General features: G+C 42.2%; 1 protein-coding gene across 3 annotated transcripts in view; it reads left to right on the top strand.

Annotated features, from left to right (window-relative positions):
- The first annotated feature begins 4,945 nt into the window (after window positions 1–4,945).
- The window catches only part of PIK3CG (phosphatidylinositol-4,5-bisphosphate 3-kinase catalytic subunit gamma), a 34,714-nt gene continuing 23,798 nt past the window's right edge, over window positions 4,946–15,861 (top strand). The window contains exons 1-2 of one of the 3 annotated variants that reach the window (XR_010387521.1): window positions 4,946–5,538; window positions 11,931–13,946. Coding sequence is in view for 2 of the 3 variants with exons in the window: in XM_064505643.1 (XP_064361713.1) it covers window positions 11,943–13,946 (2,004 nt within the window). In the remaining variant the exon portion in view is untranslated. Of the gene's footprint in view, window positions 5,539–5,979; window positions 10,643–11,930; window positions 13,947–15,861 lie in introns of those variants that run through there. The other 2 variants (XM_064505643.1, XM_026097639.2) reach the window with 2 other exon arrangements.

Genomic DNA, 15,861 nt, shown 5'->3' on the forward strand with positions numbered 1-15,861 from the left:
TTGTGTATAAAGAAAGAAGATCTATTTTCCAATGTGAGGACAGATAATTTATTTAGCAAAGCTACCACTGTGGTGAGGTACTGTCTCTTTCATACGAAAGGCTGCCACAGAGGCAACCCCAGCACCCAAACGGGATTCCCAGCCTCCTCAGGAAAGAACAGATCTGCCCGCAGACTGTCTGTACAAGGGATGCAGCCCTTGGGAACCAGCTCCTGTTCATTGGTCCAGAATAACCCAAATGTGGTGATCTTCTGGGCGCTCTGCAAAAGCCATCCGTTAAACTTTTTAGAGAAGGTTAAGGGTATGTTTCCAGAGAAGATGAGGCTGGGAAAGAGCTTTCTTTGTAGCTGATTTTGTATCCCAATAAGCTGTGTGGAGCAAACATATTCCTACTTGAATGTCTTTTTAGTACTCCTGAGTATTGTGACAGCAGATCAGTTAGCCAGCAGGATGCCTAAAACTCTTCTAAGAAACATTTTTGTGTGTAAAGGACATGTTAGTTAAATATACAGAAAAAGATAATGAAAGTTTTAAATGAAAGGATTGTATGTTACTCATTTACAACAACAAAAATACATAAATCCTATGAAAAAAATCTACCCTTACATAACTATACTTTACCTCTTAATACACGATACCTATATATAATCTACCTGCTAATATATATACCTCCTCACAGACAGGAGAATGCACCAATAAATAAATACACATAGAACAGAGCACTTTTCACAGATTACGAGTAATAAATACCTAGACAGCAGGATAGAGAGTAGCAAATGAGAACAGCAAAACAGTCACGAGAGCCTGCCTAGGGAAGCCTCGCACTGTACTCAATATGCAGCCAACTAGACTCACACAGTTTCAGGGACTGAGACATTACTGTCTGTAGCTTATATTTATATATACGTTCTTCATTAGACAAGAGGCCAGGTTAGAAGTGTGAACTCCTTCTCTCTCCATTTCTCTTTATGTCCTCTTTCATTTCCTGTGTCAAGTCCCACCACCACAAGATGATGCAATATTGCATCACCACCTAATACTGAGACCTCTGATGGCAGCCACAAAAACTCGTGCATTTCCCCACTCCTTATGAATAAACAGTGATCTAAAAGATCTGTGTACACACACTGTGGTACCACGAGGAATAATCTCTCTCTAACAAACACATACATATATAAACAGATAAACTATGTATTAAAGTCAGTAAGAGGCATTCCACTTCTCACGAGTCTTATGTTTCAGCTGATGTGTGTATGTGACTTTCAGAGGTGTGTGGAGGAATCTATGCTTTAAATACCTATTTTGAAGTATAAGAGACTAGAACAGTAAAATGGGAGACAAAGTCTTCAGAAGACATACCCTCAGGGTGCTTTTAAACACCTGCTGTTTCCTGTTTTGAAAGCTACTGACATTTGAAATGAGGGGTTTTATGCAGAGTCTAGATCAGCAGGAGCACAAACCCAGCAGGAGAAAAGGAAAGAGCAGGAAGAAAAGGGACTAGAGAGAGACAAGATTCTTCCTTTGTTGAGCTGTGCTGCTGCTGCTGCTCTGCCTACAGCGGAGCAGGTTCACAGCGGTCATTCTGGACCAGGCCACAGGGCCGCTTCCATGCCCAAGAGATCTTCAGAGACTCCCTGGGACGCCTCCCCCCAGGAACCCAACCCAGTCACTCACATAGAAGACGTCTTAGAGAGGATCAAACTGGCCACAGCCGTCCCTTCAAGGAGCACTTCTGCAGCAGGAGCGCAGCCTTAATGTGTCTTCTTCTGGATCCACCCCCTCCGCAAAGGCCATCTACTGCTTCCCCAAGCAACGACCCAGAACTGGCATAAGAAGAGATGAAGTATTTGGGCTGCCTCTCACTAAATAAACCTGTGAATGAAGGACAGCTCTGCAGGCAACATTTACCTGTCAGGTATATCCATTACACAAGCAGCCCTTATAACTTGAACGTGATGCACAAGCCAAACTAAAATCCAGCTCACTCTTCCTCTGCTTGTTGCAAAGTTATAGCAAGAACAAAAATCTACTTTTGACACCAAAGTTACCAGATGATCTTGAATATGCACAAAACGACTATGATAAAGTCAACATGACATACTTACGTGATCAGTTTTCAGAGCAGAGCTGTAAAATACAGGGATAGTGTCAATTTATTTTAAGTCCTGAACTGAATGCACCATAAAGTGGTTATAACCTAATTAGAAACTACCAACTTAGAAATTCCACAAGGAAGCAGAATGCTACCTACCATTCCATCAGAAAGCACAATTTATCCCACAGTGATTTTTTCAATTCTCTTTACATAACTAAGTAATTACAAAACTGAACGTACCTATTGCTGGGATGAGGCAGGCAGGCTCTGGCTTGGTATAAGACTTACAAAGTTCTACATTTAATTTTTTTCTCTGCTGGTAACAGAAAAAAACAAAGCCCCCAAAACCTGTTAGATACTACTTCCTAAACTGCAATGAACCCAGTCTGTCAATGACAATAGGACATTTGCATCAAGTTCTGACATATGTTGGTATATAAAGCTACTGCTGAATGTTTTATGTGGTTGTTATTCTTTATCTCAGTTCGCTATAAAACAACATAAAAACTAATGTTTGACTGTGCAGAGGACACAAAAGATACAATCTTACATTTTTCCAACCTCCAAAACTCCCATTTAAGATCATGACAGCAATTTCTTGTAATATTTTTATCACAGCTGAAAGATAAAGCAAATAACTGCATTTTGACTGCACCCCACAAGATTCTATTAGCAAAATGATTGCTCCTTTGCATGATTAATTTTGATTAAATCAGCTTCATTTAAATACCAAATTGTGTTGTTCATCTTCCTTCATTAAGCTATGGTATTCCTGAATGTTTAGAGTTCCTGTATTCATATGGTAAAATGTACATCTCAATTTATCGTACAGATTGTTCTTGCCTGAAAAAGACTGATAGACAATTTGTGGGAAGGGTTAAAGTTACTTTTGGAAATCAACAGTCATAAAAAAATGTTAGAAATATATATTTCCAAAGAATATACAACCTATAAAGAGAGTATCCTTGTCAATAGGAAAGTTTGTATTACTTCATGTGCCACAAGAGGGAATAAATAAATGTGCTGTATATATAGGAGCTGAAAATTAACTGCAAAATTTAGTATTTTTTTAACTTTCTAAATCCCGAAAAGACAAGTATTTTCAGTTTTCCTGTAAGACCTAACAAACCTCCTTTTCTCAAATACAATATATGAAGTAATTTTTCATTGTGAATTATATTATGCTGATTTATAGCTATTTTAAAAAATGTATTTTACACAATTCTGGCTGAAGTCAACAGGAAATGTGTCATTTGCTAGGGCTGTAAATTATTCCCTCTGTATTTGTCTATTTTTGACAAAAGAAAGTCCTTTTCACTCAGTTGCTCGAATCTCCGTATTTGTGCATCCCCAAATAAAGTCTATGGATTTTAATAGGATTTGTATCCAAACTGGCTACAGTTGTGTTCCTGGAGAGATCCATTTGTGGATCCAGACAGCAAAAAATAAAAACGCTTCCTATTTTGATAATGTTTTTTAATCTCTTTTTAAAGCATTCAGTAATACATGTGCTGTGCAAAGCTGAACTTGGACAGATACTACCAGTTATATCAGGCAAAACCAGGCTCAAACTTAGTGAATCTTCGCTGTGTTTCCATTCTGCTGCAAACACATCACGTGAAGGTTTTTACTCTGCTTTCATCTTTGTAAAAAGGGGAACTTGAGGCCGGTAAGGAGTTATGCTTTCATTTAGCCACAGTTCAGTGTAACGTACACTAATTTTGAAACCCAATGTTTGTACAACAGTTACTCAATTACTGTCTGCTTCAGACTGGTTTTATGCTTCTTAATGTTGTCACGTGAAAGATTTTTAAGTCAAAAGAATCCATTGATACAATGACAATTATCCAACCTTTTAGTTGGTTAGAGCATCTATATGAGTAACACACTAGCTATTCCCTTTGATATTTTTCTCTATATGGAAGTTAATAAAATGCATCTAGAAAAATCAAATTCATGTTTATATTTATTGAGGCAAATTATGATCTCGTAATCTGCTCCCTGAAGATGTAACCTTATACCTGCACGTCTTTGAGGGCAAGTGTGTGGGCTCCATGCTGTACAGGGTTCACCTGTGAATGTTATTGCATGATCAGGGTCAAAAAGGTCTTGGTAAAGTCACTGAAAGAGTTTTGCTATTCATTTCAAAAAAGAGCCAGTAGGAGATACAAATAGTCAGCTCCTTTCAGAGCCGCATATAGAGCAGCCGGGGTAGGGAAAGAGTTGTGAGGGTTGGTTTGTTTGTTTAAAATGGAAATGAATGATTATGCCCAAGCAGTATTTTGAGTCCTGGCACTGCACAATTCATGAATTAATCCTCCTGCTGTGGGCAGCCTTGGCAAGGCCTTAGCCGGAGTACTACTATGTCCAGTTTTGCCTTCCAAAAACAACGTGGCCCATTTGGCAAGAGTCCAGAGGCAAGCAGCAGGAACGAGAGAAGGTCTAAAAAACATGACCTAAGAGTCAGGGCTGCCTCGTCTAGAGAAGAGAATATAGTAGAAAAACAATAATACAGCATCTTCAAAGAAAAGGTAGCTGTAAAAGGAAAAAAAAAAGGAAGTAAGACAAATAAGAGGCTAAATCTTAAATCTGTAGAAGTGGACATATAAACAGACAGCATGGAAATCTTTCCAAAGGAGAAGGCAACCGAACACGAGAAACAATCGCTTCGAGAGGGGGAGTTGCTGTGTCTCCATCGCCGGGGTTTGAGGCCAGGGTCGAGGAGGACTGCGGTGGGCAGAGCTGGCCTCGCCGGAGCGTGGGCCGGGCGGGCAATCGGCAGCTCCCGGCACGGGTCCGGCCTGGCAGCCCTGTGGCTCTGGACGTGCCACCACTGGGGGCCGCGGGGCTACACGACGCCTCGGGGTGTTTCCAGAGCGGTTCTGCTGCCTGCACAGAGCCCCGGGGCGGCCCTGCGTGCCCCGCGCTGGCTTTCCTGCCTCACCGACCAGCCCAGAGGGGCGTTTTACGGGAAACGCCACAGCTCCTGGCACCGCGTGCAGTGCTTGGCAGTTCCCCTTGCCCGAGGGGAACCGGCACCGCCTCACGCTGGCGTAGCCCTGCGGGGAGGAGGGCGGCAGGCTGGGCTGCTTCATCCGTGCCCGCTGGGGCAGACGCAGCTGCGGCAGAGCCCCCCCGGCCCCTCGGGTGCCGGCGGGCGGCGAGGCCGGGGCGCCGCGGCCGCTTCCCGGGCCGCCGCCTCGCCGCGGGGAAGGGTCCCGGCCGCGGCGCCCTGCTGCCTTCACGGGGCGGCGGCGGCCGAGCGGGGCGGGGAGGCCCCGCAGCCGGTTCCCTCTTTGCCCGGCGCGTGATTGGCGGCGGCGCCGGAGCTGCCTCCCGCCGGCCATGGAGCCTCCCCTCCGGGCCGCGGGCCGCTCCGCTTCCTGCTGAGGAAAACACCTGTCTGCAGCCGGGCCGGGCCGGGCCGGGGCCGCGGCGCTGCGGTGAGTAGCTGCGTGCCGGGGGCGGCCGGCGGCGCCGGGCCCTGCCCTGCCCTGCCCTGCCCTGCGCTGCCCCAGACCGCCGCGACGCCCGGGCTCGCAGGTGGCGGCGGGGCCGGGCGGGCTGGGCCAGGCGGCCCCGCGGCGGCGGCGGGGATACCTGCGCGGCGGGCGGCCGCGGCCTGCGCCGCCAGGCTGCTGCCGCTGGGGCGGGGCCGAGGCGGCCCCGGCCGCCATCTCGGGGCGCCGGCGGCTGCGGCCGGGCGGGCCGGGCCCGCGGCCTGGCGCGGGGTGACAGCGGGGCCGGGCCTCGGGGCGGGCGGCGCTGGCCGCGGCCCCCGCGGGGGCTTCAGCGCCTGCCCGCGGCCCCGGCCGTGCCTCGCGGGGCCGGCGCGGCGCTTCGCCCGAGACCCCGCTGCAGAGGGGCCTGGCTGAGTCGCCGGAGTCCGGTGGTGGTCGCCGAGGAGGGGCTGGGTCATGCTTATATCGGCCGGTGCCTGACTGCCTGTGGCCTCCATGCCCGCTTATGCCCTCGCTCAGGAGTTACGGTTGTGATGGAAAACCTGCTGGAGGAAACGTCTCGTGCGTTGAACAAAGCTGTCCTAAGGGAAGGATCTGGCCGAACGATGCTCCCTCCGGTCTTAAGATCTATGAGTCAGCCCTACTGTAACGTAGCTTTAAACAGTAAATAACTGTGCTTTCTCATCGAGCAAATAGTAATCTCTTTTGTCCATCTTCTGTGTGTAGACCATGAAACCTTCCCCCACCACAGAATGTCCGAGATGGTAGCTAGGAGCGTTCTGGAGTCTGTTGTCAGTGCAGATTAGATCGTCGTACAGTTAAAGGCCAGTATTTTTAAAAAATAGGCACAACTTGAAGACAGCATCCAAATAGAGAGTGTGTCCTTGCAGGATCTCTGTATCTTCAAAAGCCGTAGAGTATTAGCTTTAAGGCTGATCACCCAGCACTTGTATAACTCCAGTTAACTAGGATTTAGCCAAAGCTTTTTCTGATTTTTTGGAACCAGTTAGAAGTTACTGATGGTTCCAGAATCCCTCCCAAAGGTATACCTTCTGTAGAAACCAAAATATGCAAAGGTCTGTAGTGAAGGCGGCGTCGTCCAGAAAATATCATAGCAACAATAGCAGTCCGATTCTGTGTACAGTCTTCCGATGGGAATGTTAAGCTGTATCTACTCATTAGGATACTTTCCAATGATGATGACTGTATTATCTATCAAGTTTACTTGCTAATAGGAACCTTCATTGATTTAATTCCCATGAGAGTAGGTGGTTCCTAGTGGATTTCACACAAGAACAAAGCAAAACAGTTTTTGTAGTTTTTTTTCCCCATGTAATATGTTTAAGCTGTGTCTTGTCTGTGTAATTCTGCACTGGATCATGACAGATGTAGAAAAGATACATTGCACTCAAATCCAGCAAATGCAAAGCAGTCTCCTGCTATAGGACAATGCTGGCAAGTAAATGGAATACGCTGTTTGGAAAATTTGGGGTCATGTGGCTTGTGGTTTTCTGTTTATCTGAAAGTGTGAATGTAAATTTGGATTGTTACTGTATTTGCATAACCTGGGGATGCGGTAATCCTTACTCCAGTAGAGAGTCCCTATTTTCTTGCAGGTTTTGTTGTTTGGGAAGGAGTTCATGCTGAAGTGAAAAGGCTAATCTAGAAATAAGTTTTTCACATGATAGATTAAACCAGAAGCAGCAGAAACTAGTAAAGAATAAGCACAACTGGTAAAACTCTAACACAATCCTAACCAAGCAGTGAAGTTCGACAGGTATCGAACGTTTTGTAGCGGAATGTATGGAGTAATTCATGATAATACCACTTTGTCTTTTTAAAGTATCTTTCAGCCAGTGTTCATAAAACTTTTAACAAGTTCACTGATGAATTTATCTGCTAGTGCTGCTGTGAGTTAGGTTTCAATCTCACAGTCGCCCTAAACTGCCCTGGCTGCATTCCCTTCCCTTCCCTTCCCTTCCCTTGTACTGCCCCTAGCACTCCTGCAAGTGATGTCAGACAAAGCACTTATCCAGCTGAAAATTAATGGGAAAAAACCTTTTTTTTTTTTTAAATGTCATCAGTTTGTTGACCTGTCTGATGTGGGATTGGAGACAGGGAAGAGCCTGTTTGCTTTTCCTGTCTACTCCTGCTCTATCACACCCCATCAGGAATCATGGACCAGTTTTCCTAATACAGGGAAATGCAGAATTGACAAGGCTTATAAGAATTAAAAATAACAAAAAAGTGAAAATGTTTTGATTTTTATCAGTGTTGTTGCAGTAGGTGTTTTGAAACATCAATACTGAAAACAGTGCTTGGGCATGACAAAGGTTTTAGGAAATTATTTTAAATGATGTTTAGTCTACACTTAAAGGTTTTCAGGTGCATATGCACCTGAACAGATATGCCTGGAGAGGAGATATGTTTGCACCATGTCCAGACATGGATTACCAGGAAGTAGATACGGTTGGGTGTCACCCTAAGAATGGGGATGCTATTGTGTCTGTCTTTGTAGAGACACAAGGTTGGAGACAGTCGTCATTCTTAGAACTGGCATTTGAAGCTGCTGAAAAGGGGTCACAGCTGAACTGGAGATTGAGCTGGTCATCTAGATTGGACTAGACTGGACTACACATGGTGTGTGGGGGCGTCACAGCATGAATGAATTTGGGAGAATGGGGCAGCCTTGTGTAGGCAGTTGCACAAATGTTACAAACAGCATTGTATCTGATGCAGTTGGTAGGGAATGTATTTGATTGTTTCACAGTATTGCTCTACCTGTCTTTTTAAGTGGTGAAACTCAAACAGTGACCTTTAGTTCAGCAGTGTACAGGATAATTCCCTACTGCATGAGGTAGAGATGCTTTTTTTGATAGTCTTCATAGTCTTGATCAACTGAGTAGTGCTAGAACGGCTTAGCAGGAAATGGAATATATGTTTTTGAAAAATGAGTCTTTAAGTGCATGCCACATGGTGGCAAGATAAGGGCATGTTTTAAATCAGCATTCTTTCTTAGGTCTGGCAAAAAACAGTGGAATTGTAGTGAGTCGTTGTTTACTTAATAGGGTCGGCGCAGAGACTTTTAGAACCAGGGCTGTTTGTGGAAAACCTCTATAGTCTGTCGAAAAAAACTCTCACTGCTAATGCCTTGTATTTAAATGAAGCAAAATATATTAGATTCCTGACTGTATTATGTGTTTTAGAAATTGCTGTTTAAAATACAGTCCCTGTAAGAGTGGTAGTGTTTCAAAGTCAAGCACTCAGAAGTCAGGGAATGGCAGAACAAAGGTACTACAAATGCATATCCCACCAGCATTGCTTCTTTCCTATCCCTATAGCCCCAACTCCTTTCCCTTGTGTATTTGAAACTGGCCGTTTCCTTCTCCTGCACCATCCTGGGCACAGCTGTGGAGGTTACGGGGTGCTCAGGGTTCCTGGCACCAGGGTGCTTTCTTCAGCCAAGAGGAACAGCAAGGAGGAAAGTAGTGTGACGTGCTGAGATCCTGCGGAGAAATCAGCTGATGAAAGCTGACAGACTGCACAGGCATGAATGACGAGTTTTGGAGATGTCTCCCTTGGCTAAGAGTGGTTTTATAATTAAGATTTTATGAGCATGAAAAAATGTCAAGGGCAGCTTCGATACTTGAGGAATTTCAAATATTGGTTCCAAAAGGTCGAGGAAGCTGGGACAAAGTGTGTTTTTCCCCAAACTCCTTTTCTGAAATAGTTATTAATGAAAAGAAGATTCATGTTTACATAGAAAACAATCTTAACTGCTAAGCAACATGATGCTCTGAGTAATCTGAGTTATGTCTACTTTGGAGGGTATTTTCTTTTTTTAATTTTGGCAAAGTGTTAATTCAAATATTGTGTAGTACTTTGGAGGCAGGTAAGAAACTGTTGGATATTTTTTTCCAGTACAGAGGGAGGTTTTTTTTCTTTTTGATAGGTTGATGTCTTATGAGGTACAAAGCATGGGTATCTTCAAAAGAAAGAAAGAAAGAAAGAAGATACCACCACTTCACTGTAGTTAAAAGACCTTTCAGTTGTCTCATATTTTTCTCTCCCTTTCAGAGCCATCATTTTTGCAGGGTGTGTGCTGCTTGCTGCTCTCCAAAATAGTCACTCTGTCACTGCAAAAGTCTTACGGAAAAAGGAAAAGATTTGAGTTTTCACTGTCTTTTCTTTTTGTTTTGTAATTGTTTTCTCAAGTCCTTTCCCTTAGGGTGTGTAGGGTTGGTTGGTTGGTAGGTTGGTTGGTTGGTTTGTTTTTTGGTAAAGAAGCAGCTCTTCAGGTTGTAATCAACCTGTACTGTTAAGCACAAGAATTTGGGCTTAAAGTCCATGGTTTAAATTCTTCCCAAATCTTGGGTCATTCTATCTAGTGAATTTCACTGTGTGTGTTTATAGTCATAGATGGATGAATTAAAAATGCTAGAAGGAAGATTACCCAGCAGTTTTATTGCTGAGATTACCGTGCAAGATCCTTGGAAGATGGCATCTGCATGTAATATCTGTACAGAGATCGGCTTTACAAACTGTAATGAATTTAGGCTGGAAGTCGTCTGAGGGCTACCACAATGCAAATAAAAATGAGGAAACACCGCAGCTGTAGTTGTCTTTTATCTAGTAGCTTTTATCTTGCTCTTTCATATAGTACCTAGGTTCTCTAAACTATGGTTCATCCTCGCTCTGGTTTTAAAATATTTTATTCATATTTATTAGACTTATTGTTTCTTGTTTATTTATTTTTTTGCTATTTTTATAGTTTTTAAGCATGTCTTCTATGCATGTGTGTTAAAATTGAATTGCTGCACTGTAAATGTATTTTTAATGTTGTAACAGGAAAAGCATTCTACCTTTTTTTTAAATGAGCCATCATATGTATAATCAGCTTGGTTAAAACTTCCTTCCTGGTAAGTGCAGCACTTCCTTTGCATCTGGATATGAGGGCGAGCAAGAAAAGCAGAACAGCTTAAACAAAGAATTTTTTGTGTGAATGGTCTTCCTTTAAAAAAAAAGGAACTTCAAAACTTAAACAAATGAGTCGTCTTCAGCAACTCAGCCTTTATTTTATAAGAAGGTAATATTTCATTGTGTTTTGGCAATTATAAAGGTGGTGTCTACAGTTGTTTGCTTTCCGGAACTTGAAAAAAGAACTTTAGTTAACGTGTTATATTGTTTCAGTTTTAGATTGTGTATTTTTATCGTCTTGTTTTGTTATCTACTACAGCATCATTCCAGTGGTGTGTTCTAGTTTTTCAAGCCGTTAAAGAGAGATTTTATGTGTAGAAAGCGTTGTCTGAAGAAAATGTTCAGTATGTGGTTGTAATGTATTGTTAGTGAAGGAACGCTCAACGAGCAGCTTGTGTGAGCGTGTCCAATCAGCGTTGCTTTCCTCGTTTAAACTCTTGGTGAATAACTTCCACTTTAATATTGTTCAGTGGAGATTAATTGTGAGGAACAATATTTTTGTTTTTGAGAGCCGATAAGATAGAGTACTCGCGTTCAAAGTTGGTTTACAGCTGTTTTAGGTGGGACTTGATGTAGAGGGTGATAATGTCATCAGCTTATGAGTTTTTTCTTCTTTAACAAACTGATTGTTTATACTGGAAGCACTTACTTCAGAACTGTTGGATGTTACCAGTCTGGTGAATTGACTTTTAAATAAAAGAAGTGTATCTAAGGATACTAGGCTAGGATTTAAATGCACATTAAATATCCTTCTTAGGAAATAGCCACTGACTTTTGAATGTTAAGGGAATTTTTTGGTATAAATTCTTATTCTTCATCACTAAAAAGAGAGGCAAAGGAGAATGGGAATAGTCTCACCTCTATCCAGTCTACAGAAAAATTTCTTGTTTTGTTTTTTCTGTGATTCTTGGAGCTTGGTAGGATATCGTTCTGCTCATACACAGTAATGTGTCTTTTGATTTCTGTGAAAATCCACTTATGATAATATCAACAGCATCAAAGCAGAAGAGGCAGGAGAAGAATCAGTGTTCAATTAAATACAAGCAAGAACAAATCAGTATAGCAAATACATAGTCAAACTGCCTGTCCTCATAGCATCCATTGAATCTGGGAAGAAAGGCCACTTAGGCTTATAAATTATAAATCACTGTTTACAAGCTCTATTTTAATCACTTAATCATTGCTTCTCATTGTATTAGGTTTTGAATTGAATAGATTAGATCTGAAATGATTTGTGTAAAATATATATATTTTATATATATATATTAAGGGGAATGGGAAATACAAAAAGTATATAGCAGGGTTCTGACTGACCTCTGATTTTAACTAAGAGCTTTAAAAAAGAGTAAAGAGAAATGTAAATGAGAAGGTAATCGAACATTTGTATGTTTTGCTAGATTTTTTCTGGCATGGAGTTGGGGGATTATGAACAGCCTGTTGTTATGAGAGAGGAGAACAAACGAAGGAGAAGAAGAATGAAACCTCATTGTACATCAAGTAATTTGTCTTCAATGGAACTGATATCTATTGAGTTCATTTTACCTACAAGCAATAAACATACTAAAGTACCAGAAATGATGTTACTTGAAATAGCTGGCAACTGTACAGTTGAGCAAATGAAAGCACAGATTTGGATGCGTGCAATAGAGATGAGCCAAACCACAGACTTCTACCATGCATTCTCACCTGATCAGTTTATTCTCCAATATCAGAAGAAAGGGCAGTGGTATGAAATTTATGATAAACATCAAGTATTACAGACATTAGACTGTATACTGTATTGGAAAGTGTTACAGAAAAAGGTAGGCAAGATCTATGTTGTCCAGAAACAAAAACCATCAGAAGAAGTTCAGGAATTTCAGCGACAGCTTAATGATTTAATTGGTTATGATGTCACTGATGTAAGCAATGTGCATGATGATGAGCTAGAGTTTACCCGTCGCAGATTAGTCACTCCACGAATGATAGAAGTAGCCTGTAGAGATCCTAAATTGTATGCAATGCACCCATGGACTACATCTAAGCCACTCCCAGAATATTTGTTTAAAAAGATCACTAATAATAACATTTTCATAATCATACATAGAGGAACAACCAGCCAAAAAATTAAGGTGTCAATTGATGACACTCCAGATATGATTCTCCATAGTTTTTTCACAAAAATGGCAAAGAAAAAGTCTTTGATGGATATTCCTGAAGATCATAGTGAGCTGGATTTTGTTCTCAGGATTTGTGGCAGAGATGAGTACATTACTGGAGAGACGCCAATTAAAGATTTTCACTGGATAAGACAGTGCCTTAAGAACGGGGAAGAGATCCACCTTGTGTTAGACAATCCGCCTGACCCGAATGAGGATGAAGTTCAGAAGGAAGAGTGGCCATTGGTGGATGACTGTACAGGAGTTACAGGGTATCACGAACAATTGACGATAGATGGAAAAGATCATGAGAGAGTCTTCACTATCTCTTTGTGGGATTGTAACAGGAAATTTAGGGTGAAAATAATTGGCATTGATATCCCAGTTTTGCCGAGAAATACTGATCTCACTGTGTTTGTTGAGGCTAACATTCAACATGGGCAACAGCTCCTTTCACAGAGGAGGACTTCATCAAAGCCTTTTACTGAGGAGGTTCTGTGGAATATTTGGCTGGAGTTTGATATCAAAATCAAAGACTTGCCTAAAGGAGCACTTCTTAATCTTCAGATATACTGTGGTAAAGCACAGGGACTGTCTACAAAGACTAACCTTCAGTCACATGAATCTCCCAACTCCGATTCAAAATGCAAAACTCAGCTTCTCTATTATGTAAATCTTTTGTTGATAGATCACCGTTTTTTGCTCCGAAGTGGGGAGTATGTGCTTCACATGTGGAAAATCCCAGGAAAGGGGGAAGAACAAGGAAGTATCAATGCAGACAAACTCACATCAGCAACTAATCCAGATAAAGAAAACTCAATGGCTATATCCATTGTACTGGACAAATATTGTCACCCAATTGCCTTGCCCAAGCACAGGATAATATCTGACCCCCAGGGAGACAGGACACGAGCTGAAATGCCCAACCAACTTCGCAAGCAGCTTGAAGAAATCATAGCAACTGACCCACTTAATCCACTCTCTCCTGAGGACAAAGAACTGTTGTGGCATTTTAGATATGAAAGCATAAAGCACCCCAAGGCATATCCTAAGCTGCTTAGCTCAGTGAAATGGGGACAACAAGAAATAGTGGCCAAAACATACCAGTTGCTAGCTAAAAAGGAGGTGTGGGATCAAAGCACTTTGGATGTTGGACTCACGATGCAACTTCTGGACTGTAACTTTTCAGATGAAAATGTACGAGCAATGGCAGTTCAAAAACTGGAAAGCTTAGAAGATGACGATGTTCTTCATTACCTTTTGCAGCTTGTGCAGGTAAGGTATATTTGCATTCTTGAACTCTGGTGTCCGGGAATATTTGCATTATCACGTAATCATTCCTATGTTAGTAAATGACTGTTTCTGAGGTCTTCAGTATTTAGTCAAAGCAGCGCTCGTTACCAAATTAACCCAAAACACACTTTGCATTTGCCTTTTGTCTATGTTCATATCTTTGAGTTATAGTTGCCTTGTCTTACAATTTGCATCTTGTGTCTACAATAGTATGTTTTTCTGGAAATGGTCAACATTAGCACAGCTGTGATGGGAGCACGTCCTAACTGTGCTGTCTCTAACCCTGTTCATACCACATCTGGATCACATAGCACCGAAAAATTGTTGACTGGCCTTTACCCATGGTTTTGCTGTTATTTAGGTACGGGCTGGAAGCACAACAGAGAGGAAAAGCAGATGTTAATGGAGGCTAAGCCTGAAGTAAAATCTGGAGTTGGGTTTTAGGTTAAAAATAACAGTGTGATTGCATAATATATGGCAATGCCTTCAATTTTGTACTGTTAAGGGGACCACATTTATCTAGAAACTTCTAAAAACCTTTGAAAAGTAAATAAAGGTTGTTATGACTCAGTATTTAAGATTAATTCATTCTGGGAAGTTACATGAAAAATTGTGTTTTTAGTGGAAATGAACCACAGCTCTATCTAGCTGAAGTGCTTTGTGTGTGGTCTCCCGATAGACGAATGAAACATCTGAAAAGTTTGGGCCTGTTATACATGAAAATTGGTTTGTTGGCTTTTCACGAAATGATACTGGAGCTGGGCAGCCTGTCAATAGCCACGTCAAGCCTGATGGCTGATGAAAGGTGTCCCACTGCTGTTCTCCGTGGTGAACACGTCCCCTGAGGCAAGGCCACCCTGCAGGCTTCCCAGACCTGGCAGGACTCTGGTTGGTGTGGAGGGGCTGTCATCCCACTGAGCCAGCAATACTTCCATCGGAGAATCAAAGGACGGGACTGGCATTTAAAAAAAAAAAGGAATTGCTGCAGCGTGGGAACCTGTGGGACAGGACTTTTAATTTGTTCAGAGAGAGCCCTGCTTCCTAGGAAAATGAAGTCAGTCTACTCAGCTTTGATTTGAAGCACTTAAGTGCTTTAAACAAGCCTTTTTAGCCTTGTCTAGGCTTGCCTGAAGATTAGGCTCCTCAGGCAGACTTTATGCACTTGCTCATGAACCAAAGGAACCACTGTGGTTACCTCGTTGGACCTCCCATGTAGCTGCTACTATATGCTTGGCTGTGAGATTACGCAGTATACCTGTGGCTCAGCAGTTTTATTCACTTTTATATCCAAATTAGGGATTTGGGGTGGTGAATGGTTGATATGCAAGTGCATAAGAGAAGAGGTGCATTTTTTTAATTTGTTTTTTAAATTATTTATTTTCAGGAAATACAATTTGAGAAAATTTTACAAGGGATAAATCTTTCTAACAGTAAATTAAACAAACTAGCACAGCATAAAGTCATAGTAGTTTAATTTCACTGATCATTTTTAGTAAGAAATTAATCCCAAAATTTGAATCCCCAAACAGGCAAAAATTGTAGAGCCCAGCCTTTACCTCTGCTGCTTCTTTGTCTCTTCTCCCGTGGCTAATTACAGCACATAGGCCACTGCTGTCCTGCAGCAAAGTGTTGATACCACCTGTTGATACCACCACATATTTGAAAATCCATTTTTTTCAGAGAATGGGAGTCAGGCTGCTCTGAATGGACACACCTGAGATGCCTTTTCAGAAAACAGTCATCACCTTTTACATGCATGTCTTCAAGAAAGCTTTATGGCTTATTTCACTGTGCACAGGATGTTCTCAACTCCACCTCCCAATAGAGTTAGAAATCAAACAAACATTTTATTTCTCCTCAGGTTTCTCCCAAATAGAAGTAGTCATGCCATAGATAA

This window comes from Dromaius novaehollandiae, chromosome 1 (assembly GCF_036370855.1).
Source record: "Dromaius novaehollandiae isolate bDroNov1 chromosome 1, bDroNov1.hap1, whole genome shotgun sequence".
Taxonomy (NCBI): Eukaryota; Metazoa; Chordata; class Aves; order Casuariiformes; family Dromaiidae; genus Dromaius; species Dromaius novaehollandiae.